The 25,030-nt window shown below is 40.8% G+C and overlaps 1 protein-coding gene across 3 annotated transcripts in view; it reads right to left on the bottom strand.

Annotated features, from left to right (window-relative positions):
- Positions 1 to 3,744: 3,744 nt before the first annotated feature.
- Positions 3,745 to 25,030, bottom strand: part of LOC146350673 (solute carrier family 22 member 15-like) — a 41,888-nt gene continuing 20,602 nt past the window's right edge. The window contains exons 4-13 of one of the 3 annotated variants that reach the window (XR_014789351.1): positions 24,133 to 24,297; positions 21,111 to 21,240; positions 19,045 to 19,266; positions 17,594 to 17,734; positions 15,748 to 15,836; positions 11,958 to 12,066; positions 8,489 to 8,561; positions 7,404 to 7,567; positions 5,609 to 5,929; positions 3,800 to 5,477 (exon numbers count right to left, since the gene is read on the bottom strand). Coding sequence is in view for 2 of the 3 variants with exons in the window: in XM_084845380.1 (XP_084701506.1) it covers positions 5,903 to 5,929; positions 7,409 to 7,567; positions 8,489 to 8,561; positions 11,958 to 12,066; positions 15,748 to 15,836; positions 17,594 to 17,734; positions 19,045 to 19,266; positions 21,111 to 21,240; positions 24,133 to 24,297 (1,115 nt within the window). In the remaining variant the exon portion in view is untranslated. Of the gene's footprint in view, positions 5,930 to 7,403; positions 7,568 to 8,488; positions 8,562 to 11,957; positions 12,067 to 15,747; positions 15,837 to 17,593; positions 17,735 to 19,044; positions 19,267 to 21,110; positions 21,241 to 24,132; positions 24,298 to 25,030 lie in introns of all 3 variants that reach the window. The other 2 variants (XM_084845380.1, XM_084845381.1) reach the window with 2 other exon arrangements.

Raw genomic sequence — 25,030 nt, 5'->3', positions numbered from 1 at the left:
GAGTAGCAGCACACACATACTATGAAGGAGAGACCTAACTAGGGTACAGTTACACGACTGCCAGCTTGCAGTTCCTAGACCAGAGGCAGCTTGTGGCCCTCCAGACATATTGGCCTGCAACTCCCATCAGTCCTAGCTAGAAATGCCAGTGGTGAGCAATGATAGGAGTTGCTGGCCAAGACACCTGGAGGGCCACAAGTTGCCCACCCCTGCTCTAGACTTTCAGCTCCCCTGAAGAAGTAGTGACCATCATTGCTGTAACTATCCCGAGAGGACCAAGGCATTAGCACGGTGTCAGATAAGATTTGTCAGAACTGCCTCCCACCCCAATCGGAACACGTGTAACCAAAATATTAATTTTATTAACCAAAAAAAAATTGAATTGTACCAAAGAACTAGACTGAGCAATGTGGATTCTACTCTCTAATGCTTGCCCTAGCTGACACAATTGGCAGGTAGGTTATATCTTATGTGGCTGTAAAGGATCTACAATAAAAGACAGCAGCTGAGCCAAAAATCAGAAGTCTCACTCTACTCTCCTGTCGGAAGATGCAGTGTGGATTCAAGGGAGCATGGCTTCTGCTAACTCGAAACTGAAAAACCTTAACAAAACTCACAATTACCTATAGGAAATTAATCTGTAAAATAGATGCAAATGGCATAACTTGCTTTAATAATGCTTCCCTGGTTTAGGGAAGGCCAAGTCTGGGTTTATCCTATTCATATTATTAATTTTAGAACATTTATATACTACTTTCCATTTTTAAAACCCCAGAGTGGTTCACAACATATTACAAAACAATAATCATTAAAAGCATAACCGTACTGAGATAAGTTAATAGTTGGGAAAAGCCAGGGTAAACAAGTAGGTCTTTAGTCATCATCAAAAGAACACGATTGTCAGTGCCTGGCATATCGCAGAGGGGATGTCATTCCAGAGGGAAGGTGCCACCACATAGAAGGCCTGTTGCTGTGTTGCTGCCAGATGGGACTTTGCAGGGTGTGGCACACGCAAAAAGGCCTCCCCTGAAGATAGCAGTTGTGTAACGGGTCGATATAGAGGGAGACGATCTTTCAGGTAACCTGGTCCTAAGTTGTTTAGGGCTTTAGATATCAATAATAATACCTTGAACCTGGGTTGGTAGCAAACTGGCAGCCACTGTAGCTCTTCCAGAACAGGAGTTAAATGTGCATCCTTGGTACCCACCGAGACATCCTACTTCTCCCAATTTTTATTTTGAAAACTTTTTTAACTGACAGCTGGGATTGCTTCAAAGTGGCAGGAGCCTCTAGCTGCTGCCATCTTAAGTTTCCCATGAATGTCTCTAGGCAAGTTACTTGTCCTTTTTGACTAGCCATGTCCACCCATGGCAGCCTTTTTATGGTTGTGCCCAGGACAGTTTCTCAAATTTCCAAATGTGCTCATGGGCCTCCAAAATTGCCTACCCCTGGAGTAATAGATTACATTTCTTTCTATAATTTAACGAGTTAATTCCACACCAACATACTCTTGTATTTTTTGAGCACTGCTTTCATGTAGGATTCTATTCTCAAAGTCCCAGAGAGCATATTACAGACAATGGGTATCAGTTGCTGGGGAAGCACACCGTGAGCAGTGCTTTGTGGGATCTGTCTACTTAGATGCCAACAGCCATTATGGATGGATGCAAGTGTGTGTCTGGAATGTCACCTAGGGAATGCTGGGAGTAGGTTGAACACAAGTGGGCAGCCAGAAGGGCAAAACCATCAGAGGCATTTTATAATGACAAAAAGCTGGAACCACTCAATACCATGAAACTGTTAACCTCCTGAAAAGACTGAAGTGCTCAGGAAAAATTGCTTTCCAAGGAAGGTTATCTGAGGTCAGAACCCAGAATGTGTGGAAAAATCAGATTTTCAGGCAACCAGTTCAATGTTTATTATTTTTTTAAAGATCAAGAGTCCAGACAAAGGCAAGTGGGCAGAGTGACTGAAGGGGAGCTCTCCCAGAGTTCAGAGAGCTTCACAGGTCAGACTGGGGAACCTCGGAAGTCAGATTAGACCCGTGGGCTATAAACTCCCCATCCCTGTTCTAGATGAATATTAGGAGAGCAAAACAGATCGCTCATCCATTTTAGGCTTATCTTTGGCAGTATGCGTCTTACCCATTTTGACTCACTGGAATTCTCCTTTCAGAGGAGTTTCTGCTGCAAAGCTGAGGGCTATTATTCCATGAACTCCTGGAACAGTAGGAAAAGTGTCAATGAGATATTTCTTCACTGGAAAAAGCTGAACAGAAAGAACTGAGTGGCCAGAAACCTCACTTATAGTACCATTTCCAAATAGTGAACACCACATTCAGAAGTAAAAAGAGAGATTAAAGATGGCCATTTCTAAATTAATTTTATCTCTTCACCTAGGCATCCAGCAAGAGCCTCAGGTTTTGCAAGGTCAGTGCCAGCAATTCTTGACCTTTTTCATCAAGAAGTTATGGTCCCGGAAGTACCTTATTATCAATGTTCTTATTGGGTGGAAATTACTTTTGTCCAAATAATGCTCGGTATTTTGTCTTTCAGAACTAGTGACTTGCAAATCTACAATCTTAGGAGAAGCCATTTTTGATTACTGATTAGGCTACATTGTTATCAGGTAGTAGCCAGAGTTAAAGAACTCACTGGATGAAATTCCAAATATACTAACAGTCAAATGGACATTTCTGTGCCCATATACAATATGAACACGAGGAATTCATGATGAACTATTTGGTATCAGCAAATATAGCAGGAAAAACTTGGAAGGAAAGAAGGAGGCCTCTTCAATTAGAACCTGGCGAATTTGGGTATCACACACAATTATCCAGATTAATATGGGTATCATTCACAGTGTTCCTGAATAAAAACACTTTCTAAAAGGCAGAGCTGACAGCTGGTTTATAAAGACAAAATTCTCAACTAGGATAATATTAATTGTAGTAAATATGTTGAATATCATGTTTGATCAATTATGTAAGTAGTCCTTGGTAGATCACACAGTTTCACTTTTGGATTAGGTTAGTTGTTTGAGATAAAACCAGTCCAAACAGAAGATTCCAAAGACAATACTGCTTGCACTCTCATGAAAATCTGAAAAACACTGGAGTACAAACTAGACTCTTACATACGTTAATAGCTTCCACTCCACCCTACAGAGTTTCACCCAACAATTTAGTGTTCTGGGTAGAGATTAAAGGCCAAGGAAAATGAAGAATACTGGGATTACATCAAAGAATTCTCTTTATACGGTGAGTGTGTAGAATATAACTTGGGAGGTCATAGATGCTTGGCTGTGTTCTTGAATCTTAAGCAATTTCAAGAATGTGCATCTCACAGTACAATCCTATACATGACTACTCAGAAGAAGTGTAGGAGTGCAGCCACAGATAAGTAAACAATGCAGCAAAAATTCAAACCACAAGAGGGTCTTTCTACAGAAGGCGGGCTGACAAATAAGAGACATCTCAAAAGTCAGAATCATAGGGTCACTCAATTTAGCAGTTTGTTTGTTTTTTTAATTGATGAACCATATATTTCAATTTGCCAGCTAACTCAGGTCCCTGATTCTTTCCTATTGCCGGCAGACTACTTCTGTTTCTGCAGACTGCCTTATGCAGTATCTTGCATATACTTGCCCTTCCCATTCTCATCGCCAAAGGACTGATATGATTTTGTTGTGCACACAAAGACACAGGTGGGACGTTAGCCTGACAGATCCACTTTAGACACATTTACAACATTTTAATTTAATAAGAGCATCATTTAATGGTAAAGAATACAAATGATTGCATTTAAAATACCATTTTGTTTATTAGCCATTTTCTACTTCATTAGAACAAAAGGAGGGCAAAACAGCCTCATTAAAGATACAATATATATCTGACATGAGAACCATTCCCTCATGTGGCAATAAGTTCAGGGAGAATTGTCTTCGCAACTCACTTGTGCTTCCACAGGAGCGATATTTTTGTAGTCATTTTATTTTGCATTTTTATTACAAAAATATAAATTTATAAAGCTTTCCATAATAATAAGCAAAACTCCAGATAAAAATTGGTCTTCATTTTTTTTTCTGCTGTTTGGACATGAGCACTAAAGGAAAGTAATGGAGTACCAAATGACACCTAGGAACAGTTCTGTCAACTGTTTTATCTACAATCTGGCTGGGGAACCTGTGGTCCTCCAGATGTTGTTGAACTCCAACTCCTACCAGCATGTTCAATAAGCAGGGATGATGGGAGATATAGTCCAACCACATCTGTAAAGCCAAAGGTTCCCCACCTTCGCTCTATAACTTACAAAAATGAAATGCACGAAAAAAACAAAAGAAAAACTGGGAATTCTGTCCAATTTACTACCCAGTGCTGAAATAGGACATTAAAATAAATAATAGATATTGAAGCGACAGACAGCAAGGTATCTTAGAGGTTGTTGGCTTTTTGTTTTGCTGTGCTTATAGCTTCTTTTAAAGGAGCTATTGACCATGAAATCAGTCTGCAAATGTGGATCTCTGTCATCTGAGTATTCACCAGACATCAACATGATTTGACAGGTTGACAGCAGTCTGCCTGAATGCTGTAAACTGCAGGCTGTTGGCCTAGATAAAAGCAGGTGGTCAAAATACCATTTTAACCCCCAAGGCTCCCCTATAAATAAAGGGCCAAATGAAATGAAATCCCTTTAGAATGGAGATGTCATGTGTAAAATATTCTCGTCTTTCAGGGTTGGATCCAAAGAACAGTGAGCAGAAGGATAATAGGTACTAGCACAATTCTGCAAACACTTGTGCAAAAGCTCGCAGAAGGTCATGCAGAGCTATGGAAGGTAGGCTCCACAGCATTTCTCACACTTGCTTATACAAGAGGCAGTAAAAGCTCTTGGGCAAACAGAATACTGTTTGGGGGGATTTACTTCCACTTTTACACTGTATGCGAGAGCTTTGTGCTGTGGAGCAGCCCTTCCATGAGTGGAAAGTATGTTCTGCATATAGAAAAGCCCCTTTGGATCCAACCCATAATCTTAAACAACACTGATTTTTGCCATCACAGAAAGACAATGATACCTGTTTCCAATAAAAGCTGGAAATTCATACTTCAGATAACATACATGGCAGCAGTACTTAGAAACAGTACCAAAAGGCATCTTTGGTCTTTATAAATATTGTGGAACATTCATCTTAAATCATTAATATAAAAATATTGGCAACATGCAGAGTCTGTAAAAACTAAGAATTGAAGCATGCCTGAATATTCCAGACTGGTCTGTAGTCTTCCAATCTGAAGGTACTTTAAGAAGCAAGTGTGCTATTAGTTCCAAGTGATATCCTGAGCCCATTTATATAAGCCTAAACACAGATGCACCAATTAACCTTGATACATTCTGCTTGCCTATGTGTTTAGGATTACAGTCAAAAGCTCCAATAATTTAACATTTAAACCAAGGGCCCTCTAACCCAGAGGTGGGCAACTTGTGATCCTCCAGATGTTCTAGCTTACAGCTCCCATTATCCCTCACTATTGGCTATGCTGGCTATAGCAGATGGGAGCTGTAGGCCAAAACATCTGAAGGGCTATAAGTTGCCCACCCCTGATCTAAGCAATATAGGATTATTCCTTTGTTACTAAAAATGAACATAGCCAGGTAATACCAAACCTCCTAGAACATTCAGTGTGTGGCAGAGTTTAAGGTATTATTTAGCCCCTTAATTTTTCCTCATGAGTTTTTATAACTCCCCCCACCCCCAAACCTCACAATTTATGTTCACATAAATCATTGAGCATACTGGAAATTCCAAAATACTTTGAGTGTGGCATATGGTAATCTTGATGCTGCCACACCTGAACAATGGAAGCACTGTTGTAATTTTCAACCGAGATATGGTTTTTGCAACATTATTTTTTTTCTTCTAACTGATTCACCTGTTAAATAGATAGAAAAATGAATTAGAACATTTATTATTACTATTATTATCCATCACTTATAATGTGCCTAAAATTATCTACGTACTGTAGATATTAAACGCTGCAAACACTAAAAGACAAGACAGTCCCTGCCAACAGGCTCACCGTCTAATACACATGATACAAAAAGAAAAAAGGAACGAGGATGGAATAGGGAAGCAAACTAATTTGGGGTTGTATGCAATGTTAGTCCTACTTAAGAGTAGACCCAAGTACCATTAATTTCAATGAGTCTACTCTAAGTAGGACTAACACTGGATACAACCATCAGGAACAAATTTTTGAAGTTACATAATTTCAGCAGTATCATGTGATCTTGACTGGTAGGCTGCACTGCTTCTAAGTACACACACGTACACACACACACAGGCCTTAGTCTCCTGGCTGAAGGACACAGCCAGAGCTTGCTTCTCTTTGGTTCTGCAGTCCTAAAGCAACAAGGAGCTGACATTAAATGACCATTTATAAATAACATTAATCTGATGATCAGTTTCCACAGGCTTATGAAAAATGGGAAACTGATTTTTTACTTTTGTTTTTACCAACAGCTATGAACATTCCAACTTCTCATTTCAACTGAGTCTAGCTATTTCAAGCATTTTATTACATGAGCAATTAATTAGTTGTAAAAGCTACCTGACAGATTTTACCATAGCTAATTAGCTAGCTGTATACACCTAATACATCATTATTATTTCTATTTCCACACTTTTCAGTCTGAATGCATCTTTAGTGACTGTCTATTTCACATCAACCAAATGATTCTAAAAAGGTCACCACAAAAATCTCCATCCCTTTGATCGATTGTTTGGGAGAAACTATTAACATTCTCTTCATCTGATACCTGGCTGAATACTTTGAGATGTTCTAGGGTAGATTACAAGAGCTGACATTAAACACCTGTAGTTCCCACATGCTGCTGCAAGAAGATCAAAATTAAAACTTAAATGTCTTCTTAAACTGGGCCATGGTGAACTTGCTGAAACCTATCCATGGTAACAATTAAAACAAAACTGAGACACAAAAACTAAGACACTTCACAAATTCAAAACGTTTTTATTTGCCATATATCTGCTATAGGAAAAACGTCCAGATGGCTTCTAAGAAGATGGATGAGAAATATGAAACCAAGAGCTCTTCCTCATATTACATATTAAACAGTCTGTCAGTAAAACATGACTAAGTTAAAAACAAGCAAGGTGGAGAGTGAATGAGATGAGACAGGAACTCTGCCAGGCACATAATTTCTTATATACTGATAAAAAAACAGACAGCATTCAATATTTTGAATATTATTTCCTCTTGTAATGGAGAAAGTATGTGCATCTGAGAACTAAGGAGAAAGATAAATAAATTTCAAACAAATGAGAAATCTTTCTTATGTTCCAGTAGGTATAAAACTCCTTCTGAAAATAAATAAAATCATTTTTACTCTGCCTTTTTGTTTTTAAGCATCTGATAGGTAGGCATCTGCAAGTCTTCAATAGTCTCTGCAATAGGTTTGTTTAGGGTTTCTGGAAGTAGAAGAGTCAGGAAACCAGCTGATAATCCACTGATTCCAAAGACAACAAATGGTACAGATGGACCAAGAGATTTCTAGAACAAACCAATAATAAATCCATTATGAACTGATACACACACACACACACACATTATGAAAGAAGAGATAGCCTTTTTTCAATGGTATTTTATCGTTAGGTGCCTTAGGCACCATTTTTGGGTGGCAATGCAGAATATAAATTAAATAAGTAAATAATAAAGGAGGCATTTCACCCTTTCCCCTGTGCCATTTTCCCCATCTAAATTGTATGATGTTGACAGAGGCACTTTCTGTGACAGCTGTCTGTGGACATGCCCCCTGCCCTTCAGCTACTCCTCTGCAATAGCCAAGTACTGTCCCAAGCCTCACTGGGAGCACTGGCAGCTTAAAAGGGAAAATCAGTCTCCAGGTTGCCAATATGGTATTTCTATATAGGAATGGTAATTATTATTGATACTGTTTCTGATTAAATTACTTGTGCTTGTATTTACTTATGTCAGGACTCACTAGATATGAGGTGTGGGGGAAGTACAGTCTTAGGTGCATTACTCCTAAAGACTTACCAATGACCTTTCCTCATGGCTCTCCAATGCCCAAGCACCCCACCAAATTTCCATGAAATTAAGGATGCTACCTACTTTATGTTTCTATCTAAATATTATTAAGTATATAGATGACAGACAGACAGACAGACAGACAGAAAGATTCAAGCGTAGTTTTCTACCTCTATCAAAGAAATGGACTGTGCTAGAATATATTCTACCCATAAGAGGTAATCTGCCTTTTGTTAGGCAAGTCCCAGACTATGATCAAATCACAACAAATATTGGTATAGCTATAACACTTGCATCACTGCAGCATTTACTTTCAGTTAAATTCTTAACATGTGACTGTAAGATATTATTTTGTTTAGGTATTTTCTTTTTTAAAAAATGCCGTAACACACTGAAAAGGGAGGCGGGGGGACTACTACTTACCAAAGAAGGAACAAATGGAGCCAAAATACCACCAAATCTACATATCATGGAACATACACCTAAGCCAGCATTTCTGTTTTAAAAAGAAACAGTGTTTTAAGTATCCATTTTTAAATATTTTGATTTGTGTGTGCGCGTGCGTGCACACATGTATGTGTATAAACTGCCTTAATTGGTTTTTCCAGAAAGGCAGCATAGAAATCATCACCATCATCATCATCATCATCATCTGCAAAATATTTTTCTAAGAGAAAAAAATCAAGACTGACACCTTTTTGTGTTAAAGAATTAATGCATAGTTTCATTAGACACAGGTTTAAAAAATGAGTACACTACTAGTTCTTACAGAATTTAGTCTTTGTTCTGACCCTACCAGAGAATCTCATCCCCTGATTTGGATGTTATCGCTGCTTCCGTCTCCACCACTCACTCTCACCACCCATAAGGTTCCCAGCACTTGGTGCCAAATCACCATCTGGAAACCACTAATAGTGAACTCAGTTCTCTGGGTGCCAGTCCTTAAGTAGACAAAGTACACTGTCCACGCACAAGACAGTGGTATCAGCAGTCTTGGGAGAACCCCAAGGTTTGCAGAAGTACAAAAAATATTTAGGAAAAACTTAAAGCGGGTGGAGACCCTAAACACCCACAAGGACTGAGAACGCTCAGTCAGCACAAAACACTTAACTGTTGGAGGGGGGAGACAACTGGGGTGGGGGGGCAGATGGAATGGAGCATCCCGTTAGAGAGGCATGGCAAACTGGCTGGAACTTGAAACAGGAGCACTCTGTGCTGCAGGTCCTACTTGTAAACTGTATTATGGAACTCTGAAAAATCTCCAACTGAGAGTCATACCTGGGTTGAATAAATATAATAAAGGATACACAATCTCCTTCACACATTTCATATCCCTAGTGTGTAAAAGATTAGTAGTTTATCAAAAGCTCTCAGGTGGTGTGTGTTTTAAATGCAGAGCATATATTTAGAAGTACTGTAGTTATATTTTGTTAAGCCATATTCCTGGTTTCTGGAGAATCTGCCATAAAAATCAGTAATAAATCTTGTTCTGGAATATGCAAATTGTTTTCTAATGACAGCTTCTCAGCCATGAAGTTTGAGCCGATCACTCTCTCTCAGCCTAATCTACCTCACAGAGCTATTTTAAGGATAAAGGGTGGGGGGGAGGCAGAGCGCCTTGCATGGTACCATGAATGCTTTATAGGAAGGATGGATAAAAATGAAACAAAGAAAGAAAACAATTAAATAAAATGTTTGTGTCGAAGTACAATTTTGATTGTCAGTTTGGACATTTCTAGCTAATGCTAAAACAGTTCATGCTGAAATAATGATCATCTTATCTTCATAATAAACATATACAATGTACTATAATATAGAATGCCTGGTTGTTAGTTAGCTGACATTCCACTCCTAATCATCAACATGCTGTGGAACCTGAAAGAAGGCAAAGGGAGTTTTGCTAAGCTTCATATCATCACTAGGTGGTGGTAAAACACTATACTCAAACTACTCTCCTCTCGAGTCTTTCCTCAATCTTTAACAAATGACAAAACATTTTAAAGAGAAAGAAGTATTCCTAAAATGTGTTCAAGCATGCTGTTATTATTTCAAATGGGATTAGTTAATATTTTTTCCTCCAACACACTCTTCCTTGATAATTTTGTCCCAGAAATATTCATTTAAATCTTGGAGTGGCCCCTTTATCTTCAGTCTTTTTTTTCAACAGTTTGGTTGGTAAGAGACAAATAATTGCATGCCTTAACTTGACACAGTCCCCAGAGAAGAGACACACCAATCAGTCTAATTAGGTAGGTACAACCCAACATGTCCACATATTAGACCGATTCTTAAGCAATTACACTGGCTCCCTATATGCTACGGAGCCCAATTCAAGGTGCTGGTTAAAACATGTTTAAAACTTGGGGCCCAAATACCTGAAGGGCCACCTCCTTCCATATTATACTGCCCATGCAATAAGATCTTTGGAGGAGGCCTTTCCAAATACCAGCAGTGGGAGAAATACACTATGCTAATATTTTTAAAAATATAAATTTAAGAATGTTCGAAGACCCATGGTGGATTAGACCAAGGGTCCATCTCATTCAGCATTCTGCTCACACAGTGGCCAAACAGCTGCCCACTGGAAATCCACAAGCAGGACACAAGTGCAAAGCACTCATGTTCCCCAGCAACTGGTGTATATAGGCTTACTACCTTTGATATTTAAGATACATTTAAACGGAACTGAAACAACAATTTGTTGGTTGGTTTGTTAGTTGAAGAGTAATTGTTGTTTAATTCACTTTTTAATGTACAACTGTATGGCTTTTAGATTGGATTTGTTTGTTTTTCATTTGTTGTGCATGCCACCCTAGGATACTGTGGATGAAGGGTGGTTTATAAATGAATATAATACTGTAAGGGCACAATCCTATGGCCACCAGACAGCGGCTAGACAGCCATAGGATTGGTTGGTTCCCGGAGAACCGCCTCCCCAGCCCCTCCCCTGCCATCCCCTAGGCAGCGCAGATCATCCCTGCGCTCTGCGCTTGTAGGAGCAGCGTGGAGCGGGGGGAAAGGGGGCGTGCTAAGGGGCGGGGAGGGGAGTTCATAAGTGCCAGTACAACACTTCCTATGTGTTGTCTGGCCTCCTCACCTCACTCCAATGTCTCGTGGCTAGACAGCCGAAACTGGCGGTCTACCCATGAATGCAGGGCAGCTGGAGCATCTCTTCTAGATCATCCCAGAAGGCCAGCATCTCTTCTCCATCACCCCAGAGTGCAGGACATGGAATAATGAGCTCAAGTTACAGGAAGCCAGATTCCGGCTGAACATCAGGAAAAACGTCCTAACTGTTAGAGCAATATGACAATGGAACCAATTCCCTAGGGAGGTAGTGGGCTCTCCCACACCGGAGGCATTCAAGATGGGGCTGGACAGCCATCTGTCGGGGATGCTCTGACTTGGATTCCTGCATTGAGCAGGGGGTTGGACATGATGGTCTTGTAGGCCCCTTCCAACCCTACTATTTTATGATTCTATCCCCTCCGCGCTTCTCCTGCCATGCACTGGATAGGCGGTCACCTCTGAGTTTGGCGGCAGCCATCTATCCGCATAGAATTGCTCCCTCCATAAATAAAAGTAGAGTTTGTGCTGTGGCAGCTCAAGCAGCTTTTAATATTCATAAACAGCTCTTGGTCCATCAGGTTGCATAAGAGGCTGTTTAACACCAGCTCACTCCTTTCTCTAACCCTAGCAGAGCTGCCCAAGTCCCTAAACGTGCAGGTCAGGAGTATCAAAGTCAATGCTGGTGCAACTGTGGTTTCTATGTTGAATGCAACTGCTGACAAAGTTTAATTTGACTTAACTATGTTATGCGTTATTGTTGTTAGGATTTGAATCATATGGATTTGAAATAAATATAAAAATTACTATTTCAATATTCATTTACCTCACTACTGTTGGGTAGAGTTCTGAAGTGTAAATATATATGATGTTGAAGGCAGCACTCACAGTCAATTTCCCATATAAAGCTAAGATGCGGGGACTGAAGAGAAATCCTAAAACAGAATACAAGAGAAGTAAACACAACCAAATGCAAATACAGAACAGCACAATCCTATGCATGTATGCTCAGAAGTAAACCCCACTAAGTTCAATGGGACTTACCCCCACTGTGTATACTAGGGGTAAGGAACCTGTGGCACTTCAGATGTTGTTGGATTACAACTCTCATCTTTCCTATCGGCCATGTTGGCTAGGGCTGATGGAAGTTAGAGTCAACATCTAGAAGACTGCAACTTTAGTCACTCTCCTGTGAGCAAAGTCCTTCTAGGCAGCTCCCATTTATTACCAGCAGACATCTGGCACTTGTTCACTTCTAAAGTAAATTAGGGCGCAGTCCTATCTGATCTGACCTGGATACTCTTACGGGAGCTTGCAAGTATCCAAAGCAGGAGGCACACTGTGACTCCCACTCTGCAATTTAGCTAGACAGACATTTTTGCCCATCCAGCTGAGGCATCGGGGATGGGGAGGGAAGGAGGCTGGGAAGGGCTGGGGGCGTAAGCCGTCCCCTCGCTGCCTACCAGCACGTCCCCTTTCCCTCTGAGATTGCATTTGTGAGCTCGTAGAGGCAGCCAGCGTGGTTCTCTCCATGCCAGCTGCAAGGGGGTGAGGAGCTTGGACTCCTGGGTAGAGATGCAAAAATTTCTGGAAAGGTTGAGGCCATGGAAACAAAACACGTTTTCCCCATTTTTTCCCCAGAAAAATTGGAAATTTTGGGAAAATTGAAAAATAAGCAATACTTATTTTTTAGCACTCTTTACAGATCTACAGTCACTTCGTTGGTTTAAGACAGCCCTCCTCAACCTGATGCCCTCCAGATATTTTGGACTTCAGCTCCCATCAGCCTCAGGAAACATGGCCAATGGTGAGGAAAGCTGGGCACCATAGTCCAAAACTACAACCTGGAGGCCACCAGGTTGGGGAGGGCTGCTTTAGGAACATAAGGCAGCCTTTCTGTTCCTAAAGTTATTTTATGTATGACTTAGTTTGTTCATAAAATTATCATTATATTTTAAAACTTTTAAAAGTAAACTTGGTAAATTTGTAATTATTGTCTGAATAGATTAGAACTACATTAAGTGGCTGCTACAGCACCAGAAACACAGGACTCTGTAGGACAAAACCCAAGCTGTCAAGAATGCACAACGGTGACTCTACTCACGTGCTGGGAAACTGAGCATAAATGTCTGTCAGTAAAATATACTTTAGATGAATAATTTTAATAATGAATGAAAGAACGAACTATGCTGGGAATCTTACAGACAGGATTAAACTATATTTTCCCCCAAGGCTTCATTATTTCCTGACATTTTACAACTCTAGTCTTTCTGTAAAACTGTTCTTATTTCAAAGTTTTTAGAAATAATTTTGCAGGGAGAAATGGCTGGGTAACAATATATAAATAATTCATCTTAAATTCTAAAAGAAAAAAAATTCATAATTCAAAGCTGTTCAATTTTTCATAATTTTTCCAGTTTTTCCCTGGGCCTTCACATCTCTGCTCCTGCGTCTAACATTGGAGCGCTCTCTCCAGCCTCGGATCCAAGAATCCAAAAAGTCCTATGGCCCCCCAGATGCTATCTAGGAGCCATAGGATTGATCTCCCTGGAAATTCCCCCAAACAATTAAATTATTCTACCAGTCAATTACATACTTGTTTGGGATTGTCCCCAACTCAAAATATTCCAAAACACTGTTTGATATTTTGTTCAACTGCAGAACAATCTAATGCATATAACTTAAGTTGGATGCAGAAATAAGGCTAGATACTAGATATTTAAAAAAAATTATGCAAGACATTGTAGTCCCTTTTGGATCTATAAACTTTGCATTTGAACAATCTACATAAAGCTAAAAAAGGAAGGAGACATTATTGTACCCTTTCAGTTTATCCTTCTCTAGTTCATCACATTAAGATCAAGACAGCACTTACTTATATCTGGATTTCTCTTACATGTATTGTGTACGGAGGCAGGCTATTTACAAAGATCCACCATGCAGTGGCAGCTATTTGCTTGGATTTCCCTACTAGTTGGGAAGCACAGTGTTACTGTAGCCCTACACAGGTATTTGTGTGCAAACATGAGAGCTTAAACTGTGTAGGGTGGCAGGTGCACATCCAAGTCCCACCCTCAATGCATGTGGACTGTTCTAAAGTCCTTCCTGTGTTAAGCAAGGTTTGCATAACATAAAAACAGCCATACTGGATCAGATCAAGGGCCCCTCTAGTCCCGCATTCTGTTCACACAGTGGCCAAAGGGGAAACCCACAAGCAGGACATGAATGCAACAGCACCTTCCTGTCCATGTTCCCCAGCAACACATGTACACAGGTATACTGCCTTTGTTACTGGAGGTAGCATATATCCATCATGACTAATAGCCACTGACAGCCTTATCCTCCATAAATTTGTCCAATCTGCTTTTAAAGCCATCCAAATTGGTGGCCATCACTACATCCTGTGGTAGTGAACTCCATAGTTTAACTATGGGCTGTGTGAAAGAGTACTTCCTGTTATTGTCCAGAATTTCCCCTGAGTTCTAGTATTTTGAGAGGGGGAGAAAATGTCCCCTTATCCACATTCTCCACATAATTTTGTACACCTCTATCATGTCTCCCCTCACCCTCCTTTTTTCCAAGCTAAACAACCCTAGCTTTTGTAACCTTTCCTCATAGGGGAGTTGCTCCAGCCCCTTGATCAGTTTAGTTGCTCTTTTTCCAACTCTACAGTGTCCTTTCTTAGGTGCAAAGGGCTTCTACCTGCATTCAGCTGAATGTGGTTAGAAGACTCCACACAATCAGGAACCCTGAGAAATTGACATGCCTGGGAACATTGGGGGTAGGGCTTGTATGAACACCTCTGCTCTCCTACACAGTTTTAACCCTCACGTGTGCAGGCAAAAACACGTGGTCTTTCAATGGTATGGCAGATGTAAGCTTCCTCACATGCTGAGTTACTCCAAGGAAATAACTTGCAACGGCCTCCACACAGTGCAGCTTCAAGTGGTCACTGTGTAGTGGTGGTTCATGTGTAACTGCACTCAAAGTCACGTTTATGCTTAATCGTTTCCCCATGGAAATCGTATGAAAGAATCTTTAAACGATGGCAGGGAGAATTCCCTGTCCTTTAAACAGGGAGAAGTTCGGTGAGCTTGCTTGGTGTTCTTATTAACTCGCTATATAAAGAACCTCAAATAAGAAGGAAAGTGAACGAGCTGAAGGACAACACTTGAAGGACGACAACAACAAATAACCTTCTGCTGAGAGCACAAACCTATGAATGGGTTAGTAGTACACAATAATAATGACTTGGAGGGTACAGAGGTTATGCACACTGAGACCTCCACATGACTAGGGATTGTGTGTGGGACACTGCCAAATTACTATTAACAGCTGTATTTTCTCCCCATTAGATAATAGTTGAGCATGAAGGGAAAGTATTGATTTGGTAAGACTTTTATTTGGAGGAAATGCCACTGAAATCAAGGAAACTGACTTTCAAGACAATTTGCCTTTGAGTTCAAATGCAACCTGCAAGTTTCTTTTGGAAATTCCTGCAATAATGTTGGCGCTAAAGCACTACATGTACTTGCTATCTTGTCTTCTGATAAAATCAGTTTTTTCTGTGTACAATGGCAAAAGCTATGTTTGCTTAGAAAAGAACATATACTCACCACCAGTATTTTCTGGTAAGCACATGGTAAATATACAGGCAAGGCCTGCAAATATCAAAAAAGCAGTTGTACTTTTACGTCTTCCTGACCTAAAGAGGAAAAATGGCACACACTCAAACTAAAACCTCTAAGAGGGTGGATGCTGTCTGTTAAGGATCAACTATACAAGTAATGGAGAGCCAAACGTGCATGATGGGAGAAAAATTCATTGACCTGGCTCTAGGGATGGACAAAAGGGACTTACCTTGTCCCGCAGCTTGCTTCGCGGTGGGGGGGAGGCGCTTCGGTTCTCCCCCTGAAGTTCAGGCGAGGGGGGGAGGCGCCCTGCCTCGCCCGGCCAAAATTCAGGCCGGGGGGGGGAGGCGCCCCATCCCTCGCCGGCAAAATTCAGGCCGGGGAGGAGCGCCCCGTCTCCCCGGCCGCGAAAAAAAAAGTAAAACAAAAAACACACACCCACGATAGGCTACGTAACGATTTGCGTAGCCTATCATGGCTAGATTTCCAACGTCAGCCGTGACAGGCTACGTAAATCGTCACGTAGCCTATCACGGGTGTGTGTGTGGTTTTTTTTTTAACTGTACTTTTTTATTTTGTAATGGCGGCGGCGGCAGCCGGTCGGGAGACCGGCCGCCGCCCCCACCCCCGCCGAAACGCCGCTGGGACCCGCCACCGAGAGGGACATTCGCCGAAGGTAAGTCCCATCCGGGGGGGGGCGGGGGGCCGGTGGAGAATTTCCCCAACACTTTCGGGGGGCCGAATGCGTCGGCACTCGGCCTCCCGAAGATTCGTGGAGAAATTCTCCGCCATCCCTACCTGGCTCATACGATCACCATGGCTTGAACAAGCCACGGTGGTTTGTTTAAGCTACAGTGCATGCCCACAACAGCCCAATAACAGCCCATGGGTTATCTGAAGGTTGTTTCCTCCTCCAACAAGCCATGCCACCCAGCTTCGGACAACACAACAAGCTGCCCCTGGGTGGGTAATTAGGCAAATGGTGCCCGTTACGCACTGGCACACATTGGTGGTGTTCAGACAATCAGTGGGGGAAACAACACAGTGTTCGTTGTTTCGCCTGTGTGCCGGTCACACAACTGGGATTACCTTAATTACCCGCACCATGTTGCGGGTTGCCATGTCATCTGAATCCCATGCATGGAGCAGCCGTGGTAACTTTTCAACCATCCTACAATGTCTACTGCAAGCCATGGGTTGTAGGGTGTGTGAAAAGTTACTATGGCTGTGCTGTGTGCCGAATGGTCAGTGCTTGGAGGGGAGACTACCTGGGAACCACATGTAGCCACCTTGAGTTCCATGATGGAAGAAAGGTTGGATATAAATAAATAAATAAATAAATAACAACACAGCATTGCTCGCCCCACTGATCATCTGAACCCAGTCACTGTTGCTTAAAGAAGTCATTGTGGCTTGTTTAAGCCTTGTTCATGCAAACTGCACCACTGAGAGCACAAGGAACGTAAGTTCAATATGTCCCACTTCTCTCCCTATCTCAAGAAATGAGCAGATCAGTGGTAAACAAAACATTAACCTTCCATGAGCTGAATTAAGGTGCCACCACCAATCTGGATGCATTATGCACGAAAGGTGTTGCTTATGTAGTGCAAAGACAAAGGGAGTTTCAGATACGGTGTTACAGTCATGAAAAACTTGTTCTGGGGAAAATTCCCCAAGCCAACACTTCAGAACCAATTTAGGACCTCTTATCTGTATGTTAAATATAGGCCTAATTAACTTAACAATCCGAAAGTAAATGAAAAACATTTCATGGCCATGTTATCTATAAACTTATGGTCTATATACAGAACTGGTAAGTTAATGGTCTTACCAAGATTTTTCAATGAAGAACATACAAAGTGGAAATGCTGGAACTTCTACAAGGCCGGAAAGAGCCACATTGAGATAGAGATTCCCTCCTAATTCACCAGCATTCAGGGTTAAGCCGTAATATACAAGACTGCACACATACCTAAATATATCAATGAAAAGTTGATCGGTTATGTTGATCAGTACAAAAGGCAGAGATTTATTCAATGTTGACCTTTATTTAGCTGTGCACTAAAGAATATAAAGAATACTTACACAACAGAAAATGTATGCAAAAAGAAAACAATTATAAATGCACTCTATAATTGCAAGGACCAAAAGAACTCCACTTGAAATTTTATCAGATTGCTTCCTTTTAGTGGGAACAACAACAACAAAATCAATCATCCCTTCTTATTCTTGATGCTGGGCAATTTGGAGCAGACTGGCAAGGATTTCAGACTCCCATTTGTTTAACAATTGCAGTAACAAAAAGCTTCCCCACCCCAAATTGGGCTACTGAAATGAAGGAAGTGGGGGAGAAATCCAGGAGTGGAATTTTGTGTGTGAAAAGACTGTGAACTCAGTTCTGACAATGGGCTGGTTCACACAATTGCTGGCGCCCATGGTTGCTTAAATAAAAAAGCCACAGTGGGTTGCAGGGCATGCTGGCTGCTATTGTGAATATTCAAGCCATGGCAGGCGGGCAGGTGCTGCGGCTTACCATGATGTGTGAAATCCATGCAGCCCATGGGTTCTGGGTGGCTTGTTACCTACAGCACCAAGCCACTTTGCTTGGATTCACACATCACGATAAGCCACAGTGCCTGCCCGCCCTTCCACCAAAGCTTGAATATTCACAATGGTGGCTGACATGCACTGCAACTCACTGTGGTTCCAGCGATCATGCGGACCAGGTCAATGCAAACAAATTCTTGGGATGAGGATGTGCTCAGAGGCACATTGTTCCTTAATACTGTGTATGCCACCCCTCTGAGCCATTATTTTGCATCTGGCTCTGACTGGTGGACCTCGGGGTTCTAATAAAAAGACAAAGTAGATCTTGCAACCTGCCTTCCCTCACAGGAGTTAACAACATGGAGGAGGGCATAGGCTACACAACTCTAAATAGAAGCCATCATAATGCTCACTTATTATACTTCTCACAAAGATTTTTCAGTTTTGTGCCATAGTTAATTACTGAAATTTAGAAAGAGAAACAAAAACCTTAATTCTCTGCCCCTTGACTCTAAGGGGGTGGGGGAGACCAAGGCAATGATCCCTCATGACTCAGAAAAACTCAGCTCTTTTTGAATATTTATTACTCTTTAAAATACCAGGTAATGATAAAGCTGTTCCAATGTAGCATCAACATCATAAGCACTTTCGAGCAGCCTAGAATTACTACCCAGGGTTTGCTATTTTCATGTGCAACTAATTCATGTGTCCTCAGAAACTCTTTTTATTAATTACCAGATATACATCAAGATGACAGTGCGCCACCGAAGGACTGGGTGACTAACGAGGTTTAAGACACCAGGTGCTGAGTCATCCTTTTCTGCTTTTCCTTTGCACTGCTTCAGTTTCACAGTCAGCCTTTCTTTTCCATTTCCAAGGGCTATGCATTGTAGCACACTCTCTGCTTCTGCAGTTCTGCCTTGGGAGTATAACCACCTTGGTGATTCTGGAAGCACACTGAGAAGGGAAACATCCAAACAGAAACCCTCATGCTTACCCAAATACTGTATCTATGCTGATTTTTTAAGATCTGCATATTAACACAAGTGTCTGTTCATTAGATTATCATATGTGAATTTGTTTTTAAGCCTCGGCAAAAGCTACCTAGCACAAAAAGCAGGTACAAAGCCAGAACATTTCCTAGAATGTTGCTGTCTTTTAAAAGTATGAACGTGTGGGAAGAATTATCTATCTAAAAAATCTTAAACCATCCTTGTACAGAAAGGGCAGAGACTGATGCCTACAAACAAGATGACTTCTAGCTCTTAAATCAGCCAAGGCACAATGCTGTATTCTTTATATCCACCACTTACAATAATACTCCAGACATAAATGGTTCGTTATAATTTCTTCTCACAATTTATTTTCATGAAACTCAAAAAGTACATAAAATAAACTGTTCAATCATCCAATTCTAATAAAGCTATACTGTACGTGCAAAGTCCTGCAACCCTTGTCTTCCATGCATACATGTGGCAGGCTGGACTATGTCCAATCCCATTTTTCTTCTCATTGCACAGTTCCACATTAACTATGTGATGTGTGTAAAACGCTAACTAGAGCATATCACACTTCCAAATGGCAAATGATGTATCCAACAAATAATTCATTTCAAATTACCATTCGCTGGTGTGAAAGACAAGCGAAACAAGCTGTTTCATGCAATGTGACAAGGAAAAGACAAACCTAGTGGAACTGACACATCATCATTGCTTGTTACATTAGAGCCATAGCCAATTTAACTACACTGCAGTAGTATTATTTCATGTAATGTAATGCCATAAGACACACAGCAAAGCTCAAGAGGGAAAACATCTACTTGGCTCACTTTATTTCCAATTAACTTTTCCCCAGAGACTTCTTTTCTCAAGCTCGTTTGTCTGTCATTGTTGCAACTGCTACTGTTTTACAAACCATGCATTTTACACATGGGGTAGTATCCAACTGTGCCCCAGTGCTAGTGTTAATGATGTTGCGCTAGCATAAACCGACGCTCGTGCAATGGAACCAGCACTTGCTAGGGCAATGGGGAAAAGCGGCCACTGAAATTTGTCGCATTTCTCCATTGCTCTAGCAAACACTATTTTCACTGCGCTAGAGTAAACCAATGCTTGCACAATGTCATTGGGGCCAGCACTAGGCCACAGCTGGATGCTACTCATGTCTTCCAGTGACATGAAAGGACCTTTATGTCCTTCTTGGCTTCTATGGCCTGGTGCAGACATAGGCTTGCATCCTAAGGTAAGCTGACTTAAGAAAATTCATGGAAGGGAAGTGTCCTATCTCCTCCTCCCCATAGGAGCCCCCCACATCTCATCACAATTTTGTTTAGGGGCCCTCAATCCTCCAGAGAGGCTTTTCAGGTGCTGCAGGTTGCTACAGAAGCGAGAAGGGGATGGAAAAATCTCCTTCCATTAACTAACGGATCTTAGGATCCAAACTGTCATGGTTAAGTGATCAGCAGCAGACCGCTGGTTGGACAGCTCTCCCCTCCCTTCCCTTTTCATCATTAAGCCGCAGTGTAACTTTACATCACAGGTTTTAACACTAACCATGGTGATTAGCTTTATACTACAGAGTCTGAAGGACGTTTGCATTTGTTCTTCAGAGATAACAGTCCAGTGCCAAGCCTGGGATATAGAAAGCAAAAAACCCTACCCAAATGTTCTTCTAATCTGCTTTTACTTGGAACACAAGTATTTCAAAGATCCACCTCTAATATTCTGCCCTCCGGTGATACAACTAGATTTTTAGTGAAGAAGGTTCACACTTACATTATACACATAAAATCATTTACTTACAAAGAGAGAAGAAAGAAGAAAAGTCCTGGAGAATTTGATACAAAGGCCAGGAAACGCCACTCCCTTATGTAATAACCCAATGAGGCGTAAATTGCTATGCCAACTGCAAATGTCAAATTTGTTAATGAGCCTGAAAACAGAAACAAAAAACAAGCTATTTTATTAAATACTGGCATAGTACCTCAGGTATCTCAGCTTCTCTCAGAGAGACCTATACAACATAATTATAAAACTATTAACTTCCAAAAGCTTAAGAGACCTAAAACAACTCTGTGGACTTTGCCAGTTGGTCAGAAATTCAAAACACTTTGCTGATTGTATCTTTTTTGCTGTTATTATTAACCATTTATTAGATTTGTTATTCATTCTCCAATACAACGCCAACAGTAAATCCTTCCCCCTCCTGCTCCCCTGCCCCCATTCCCTCCCCTTTAGATTTCCCCCTCCCTTTTTCATATCATCCTATATTTAAAGAGTAAAGGTTTCATGCCTATAAGTAAAATCACTAAGCAAAAACTGCATAAATCAACAGTTACACAGAAAAAATAGATTCAACAAAAATAAAACAAATAAAAGGGTTGTATCAAGCACTTCTCTTAGCTGGCTTGCACTGGTCTTGCAGTGGATCACATTAGTCTGCATATAGTTCAAGACACACACCCTCTTTTAATTGGAAATTATTATTTTTTATTAATTTGGTGTAATTCACCTTTTCATGGGCAGCTAAGGTCAATAGATCCTGAATCCATCTGTGTATATTGTATCTTAATCACCATCTTAAACCATTACTCTCTGCCTTCTTAAATCTTAGGACAGCTAAGATAGCACAATAAGCTGATTTAAGATATTACAGCAGTATTGTTTATGAGTACATCTTTAAAACATAGACAGCTAAAGAAAGAAAAATTAAGGACAAGCAACAGATAGAAGCAGAGAAAAGATGAGGCAAGGAAATGTCCTAACTGATGTTTCCCTGCATACTCTGAAGTATTATCCAGATTGGGAATGGGATCTACAGAACTAAGAAGGTACTGTGCAGAAAGCCATTTTCCAAAGTTATTAGCATTTCAATCCTAACTACATTTATTGGGGGAGGGGGGCTCCCACTAAGTTCAATGTAACCTACTTTAAGGCTACAATCCTATTTGCATTTACCTGAGAGCAAGCTCCATCAAACACAATGGGGCTTACTTCCAAGTAAATGTGCATAGGATTGTGCTCTAAGTCTCCATATTCACAGGATTGCAACCATATTAAGATGTCATTTGGATTTTCAGAATTTTCTGAAGAACATCTATCAATCAAATTATGGAAGAGCAAAATGTTTGCCATCTATTCTATGTATTGTTAAATTATGCTAGATACCATAATGGCAGCTCACCAAGTGACATTCAAAAACTAGCTTACAGAGCTTCAGATACTGCTTTAACGCCACAACACACATCATCAACACTATTGTGAAAGACAATAGTCAATGGCAACCTCTTCCTACCAAGTTTTAATCAACTGTCTCAGCCTGCTCAATGGTGAAGAGATACTAAACAACACAGCACCTGAAAGGGCAGACTGCAGCACAGAGTACCTCTTCAACCTCTCAAGGGCCAGCTCTGCTGGAAAATGATAGGTGAACCAAGAAAGCCCAGCAGGAGGGAGAAACCATAAAGGGAAAGGAGTCAGACAGCATCAGGTTGGAGAAGCGGGAACAGACAAATGGGAAGGAAGATTTGGGAGAAGAAGAAAAATCAACAAGAGATTGAGAACACAAGACCACCCATTACATTTAATAAAAGGTGAGAAGAACACCACACCAAGGGGCAGGGAGAATAGTACAGAACTGGAAAAAAGGTCACCTAAGACCGTATTTTGTTTACAGCTCATCTACCATGGTATAATTGAAAGTTCCCCGAAACCAGAAAGCAAAGTATCAAGCTTCCCTGAGTGTAGCTGGCTGGTTCACACATCTATGCACTGCCATCTCTTGATGACTCACAACTCAGCGTGTGAACAAATTCCACTAAAAAGGACAGAGCAATATGAAGAAAGTTCTATTTCCAGTATTTGATCCAAGATGTCACAGTCTTCATATGTACAAGTTGTTACTTGATCCCCCAGTTGTTTAGTGATGAGCATGGGTGAGTGAACCTTTGACAGATGGTTTGTTCAGCAGCGTTCATTTCACGGACAAGGGTCATATTTTTAAATAATTCTATTCAGTACCCAGCTGTCATAGGCCTAACAACAACAATGTTCGAAGAAAAGAAAAAGAAGTAGGTCATGTAGGTTACCCTGCATGCTCTAAACTTCCTACTGGATACCAAAACATAGGGGAAAACTCAGTATTGTTTGTTCGTTTGTTTATTTATTTCATTTCTATACCACCCAGTAGCTGAAGCTCTCTGTTCAGTCTCCCCCAAGCCAAAAAATAGAATAATAGAATCATAGGGTTGGAAGGGGCCTACACGACCATCGAGTCCAACCTCCTGCTCAGTGCAGGAAGCCTGATTCCCAAGTGGTCTCCCATCCAAGTACTAACCAGGGCTGACCCTGCTTAGCTTCCGAGATCAGACGACATCAGGCACATCCAGCCCTTTTGCCTTGCTTCGTTGGGCGTTGGGGGAGAAAGCTTCCTTCAAACGTGCTTTAAATGGGGAAGACTGGGTGGTGGGATAAAGAGAAAAGAAAAACCTTATGGTAAAAAAAAATGTTGTGGGAAAAATGGGGTAGTGGGTCTTGCTGTTTCCTGCACTGTTGAGCAATAGGTATTTTTCGCAAAAAATAATTGACTGACTCAAAATGCTTAGAATCCCCCACAGCCACAAATCTTAAATGCTTACTGTTCTTAGCTGATCATACTGGGTCTAGTTCTGTACTACGTAGAAAAATTACCCACAAACATCAGTGGAGGCTAGACAGAATACTGACCCATTCTTACCATAAAGACTTCTTAAACAAAAAAAATATATACTTTGCCTTTAAGAGCTACATTTCTTTTACAAGTCGAGCCCGTGTTCTCATATCTTACCTGTCAGTGCCCAGAAGGATTTTCCTACATATTCTTGTGTCAATACAAACGCCACTAAAGACATACCACCATTTGTAATTCCAACAAAAAAGCGTGAAATTGCAAAAACTTCATAGTTTGGAGCAAATGCCGAGACATACCCAAAAATGACATCAAAGAAAAGACCTGCATAAAACACATACAAAAAGTAAACATTACTTTTGCAGTGCGATCCTATACATATGTACTTGGAAACATATGTATGTATAGGGTTGCAGTCTTAAATGATGAAAAAATATTGGAAAGGGGAGAAAAAAAACATTTATTTCACTTTGAGTGAAACCTTAGTTCCGCCCAAGTAAAAGATCATACATTATTTGTAGTATCTTAAAACATAAATGGACAAAATGATGTTTAACAATATCTAACACTTTCAGGTAAAACATAGGCATGAAGACTACTGTGTAACCTTGTTAGTATTCATTTATCTTAACTAAGATTAAATATGCAAGCTGAATATGACAGAAGATGTTGGAGTTGTGGTCAAGATGAAGTGGGTTTCATACATATAAGGTGGCACTTCAAAATTAAAGTTTACTGGCTAGAAATTATTAGATATGTTACATTTATAACAGGATCTACAATACCACCTAACTCCAAGCTGGTCTTATGAAGTTATAAGAAAGAATCCACAAGGGCACAATTACTTGAAAATTCGTTAGTAACTCTAAAAAGGTAATTGTTTCAAAATGGAAATCTGTGAATGCTCCTTCTACGAGAGAATCAGCTAGTTCACATGGCATCACAGCCCACTGCAGCTGAATTTACCAGCAAGGAGCTGTGGCACGTACCAGCTGCCATTATGAATATGCAAGACCCAGCCATGGTTTGCCATGGCTTCCAAACCCAGGCAGCAGGG

This window comes from Heloderma suspectum, chromosome 3 (assembly GCF_057233095.1).
Source record: "Heloderma suspectum isolate Gila_16-S chromosome 3, 16-S_ref, whole genome shotgun sequence".
Taxonomy (NCBI): Eukaryota; Metazoa; Chordata; class Lepidosauria; order Squamata; family Helodermatidae; genus Heloderma; species Heloderma suspectum.
Note: the sequence above shows the minus strand (reverse complement) of the source record. Positions and strands in the feature narration are given on the sequence as shown.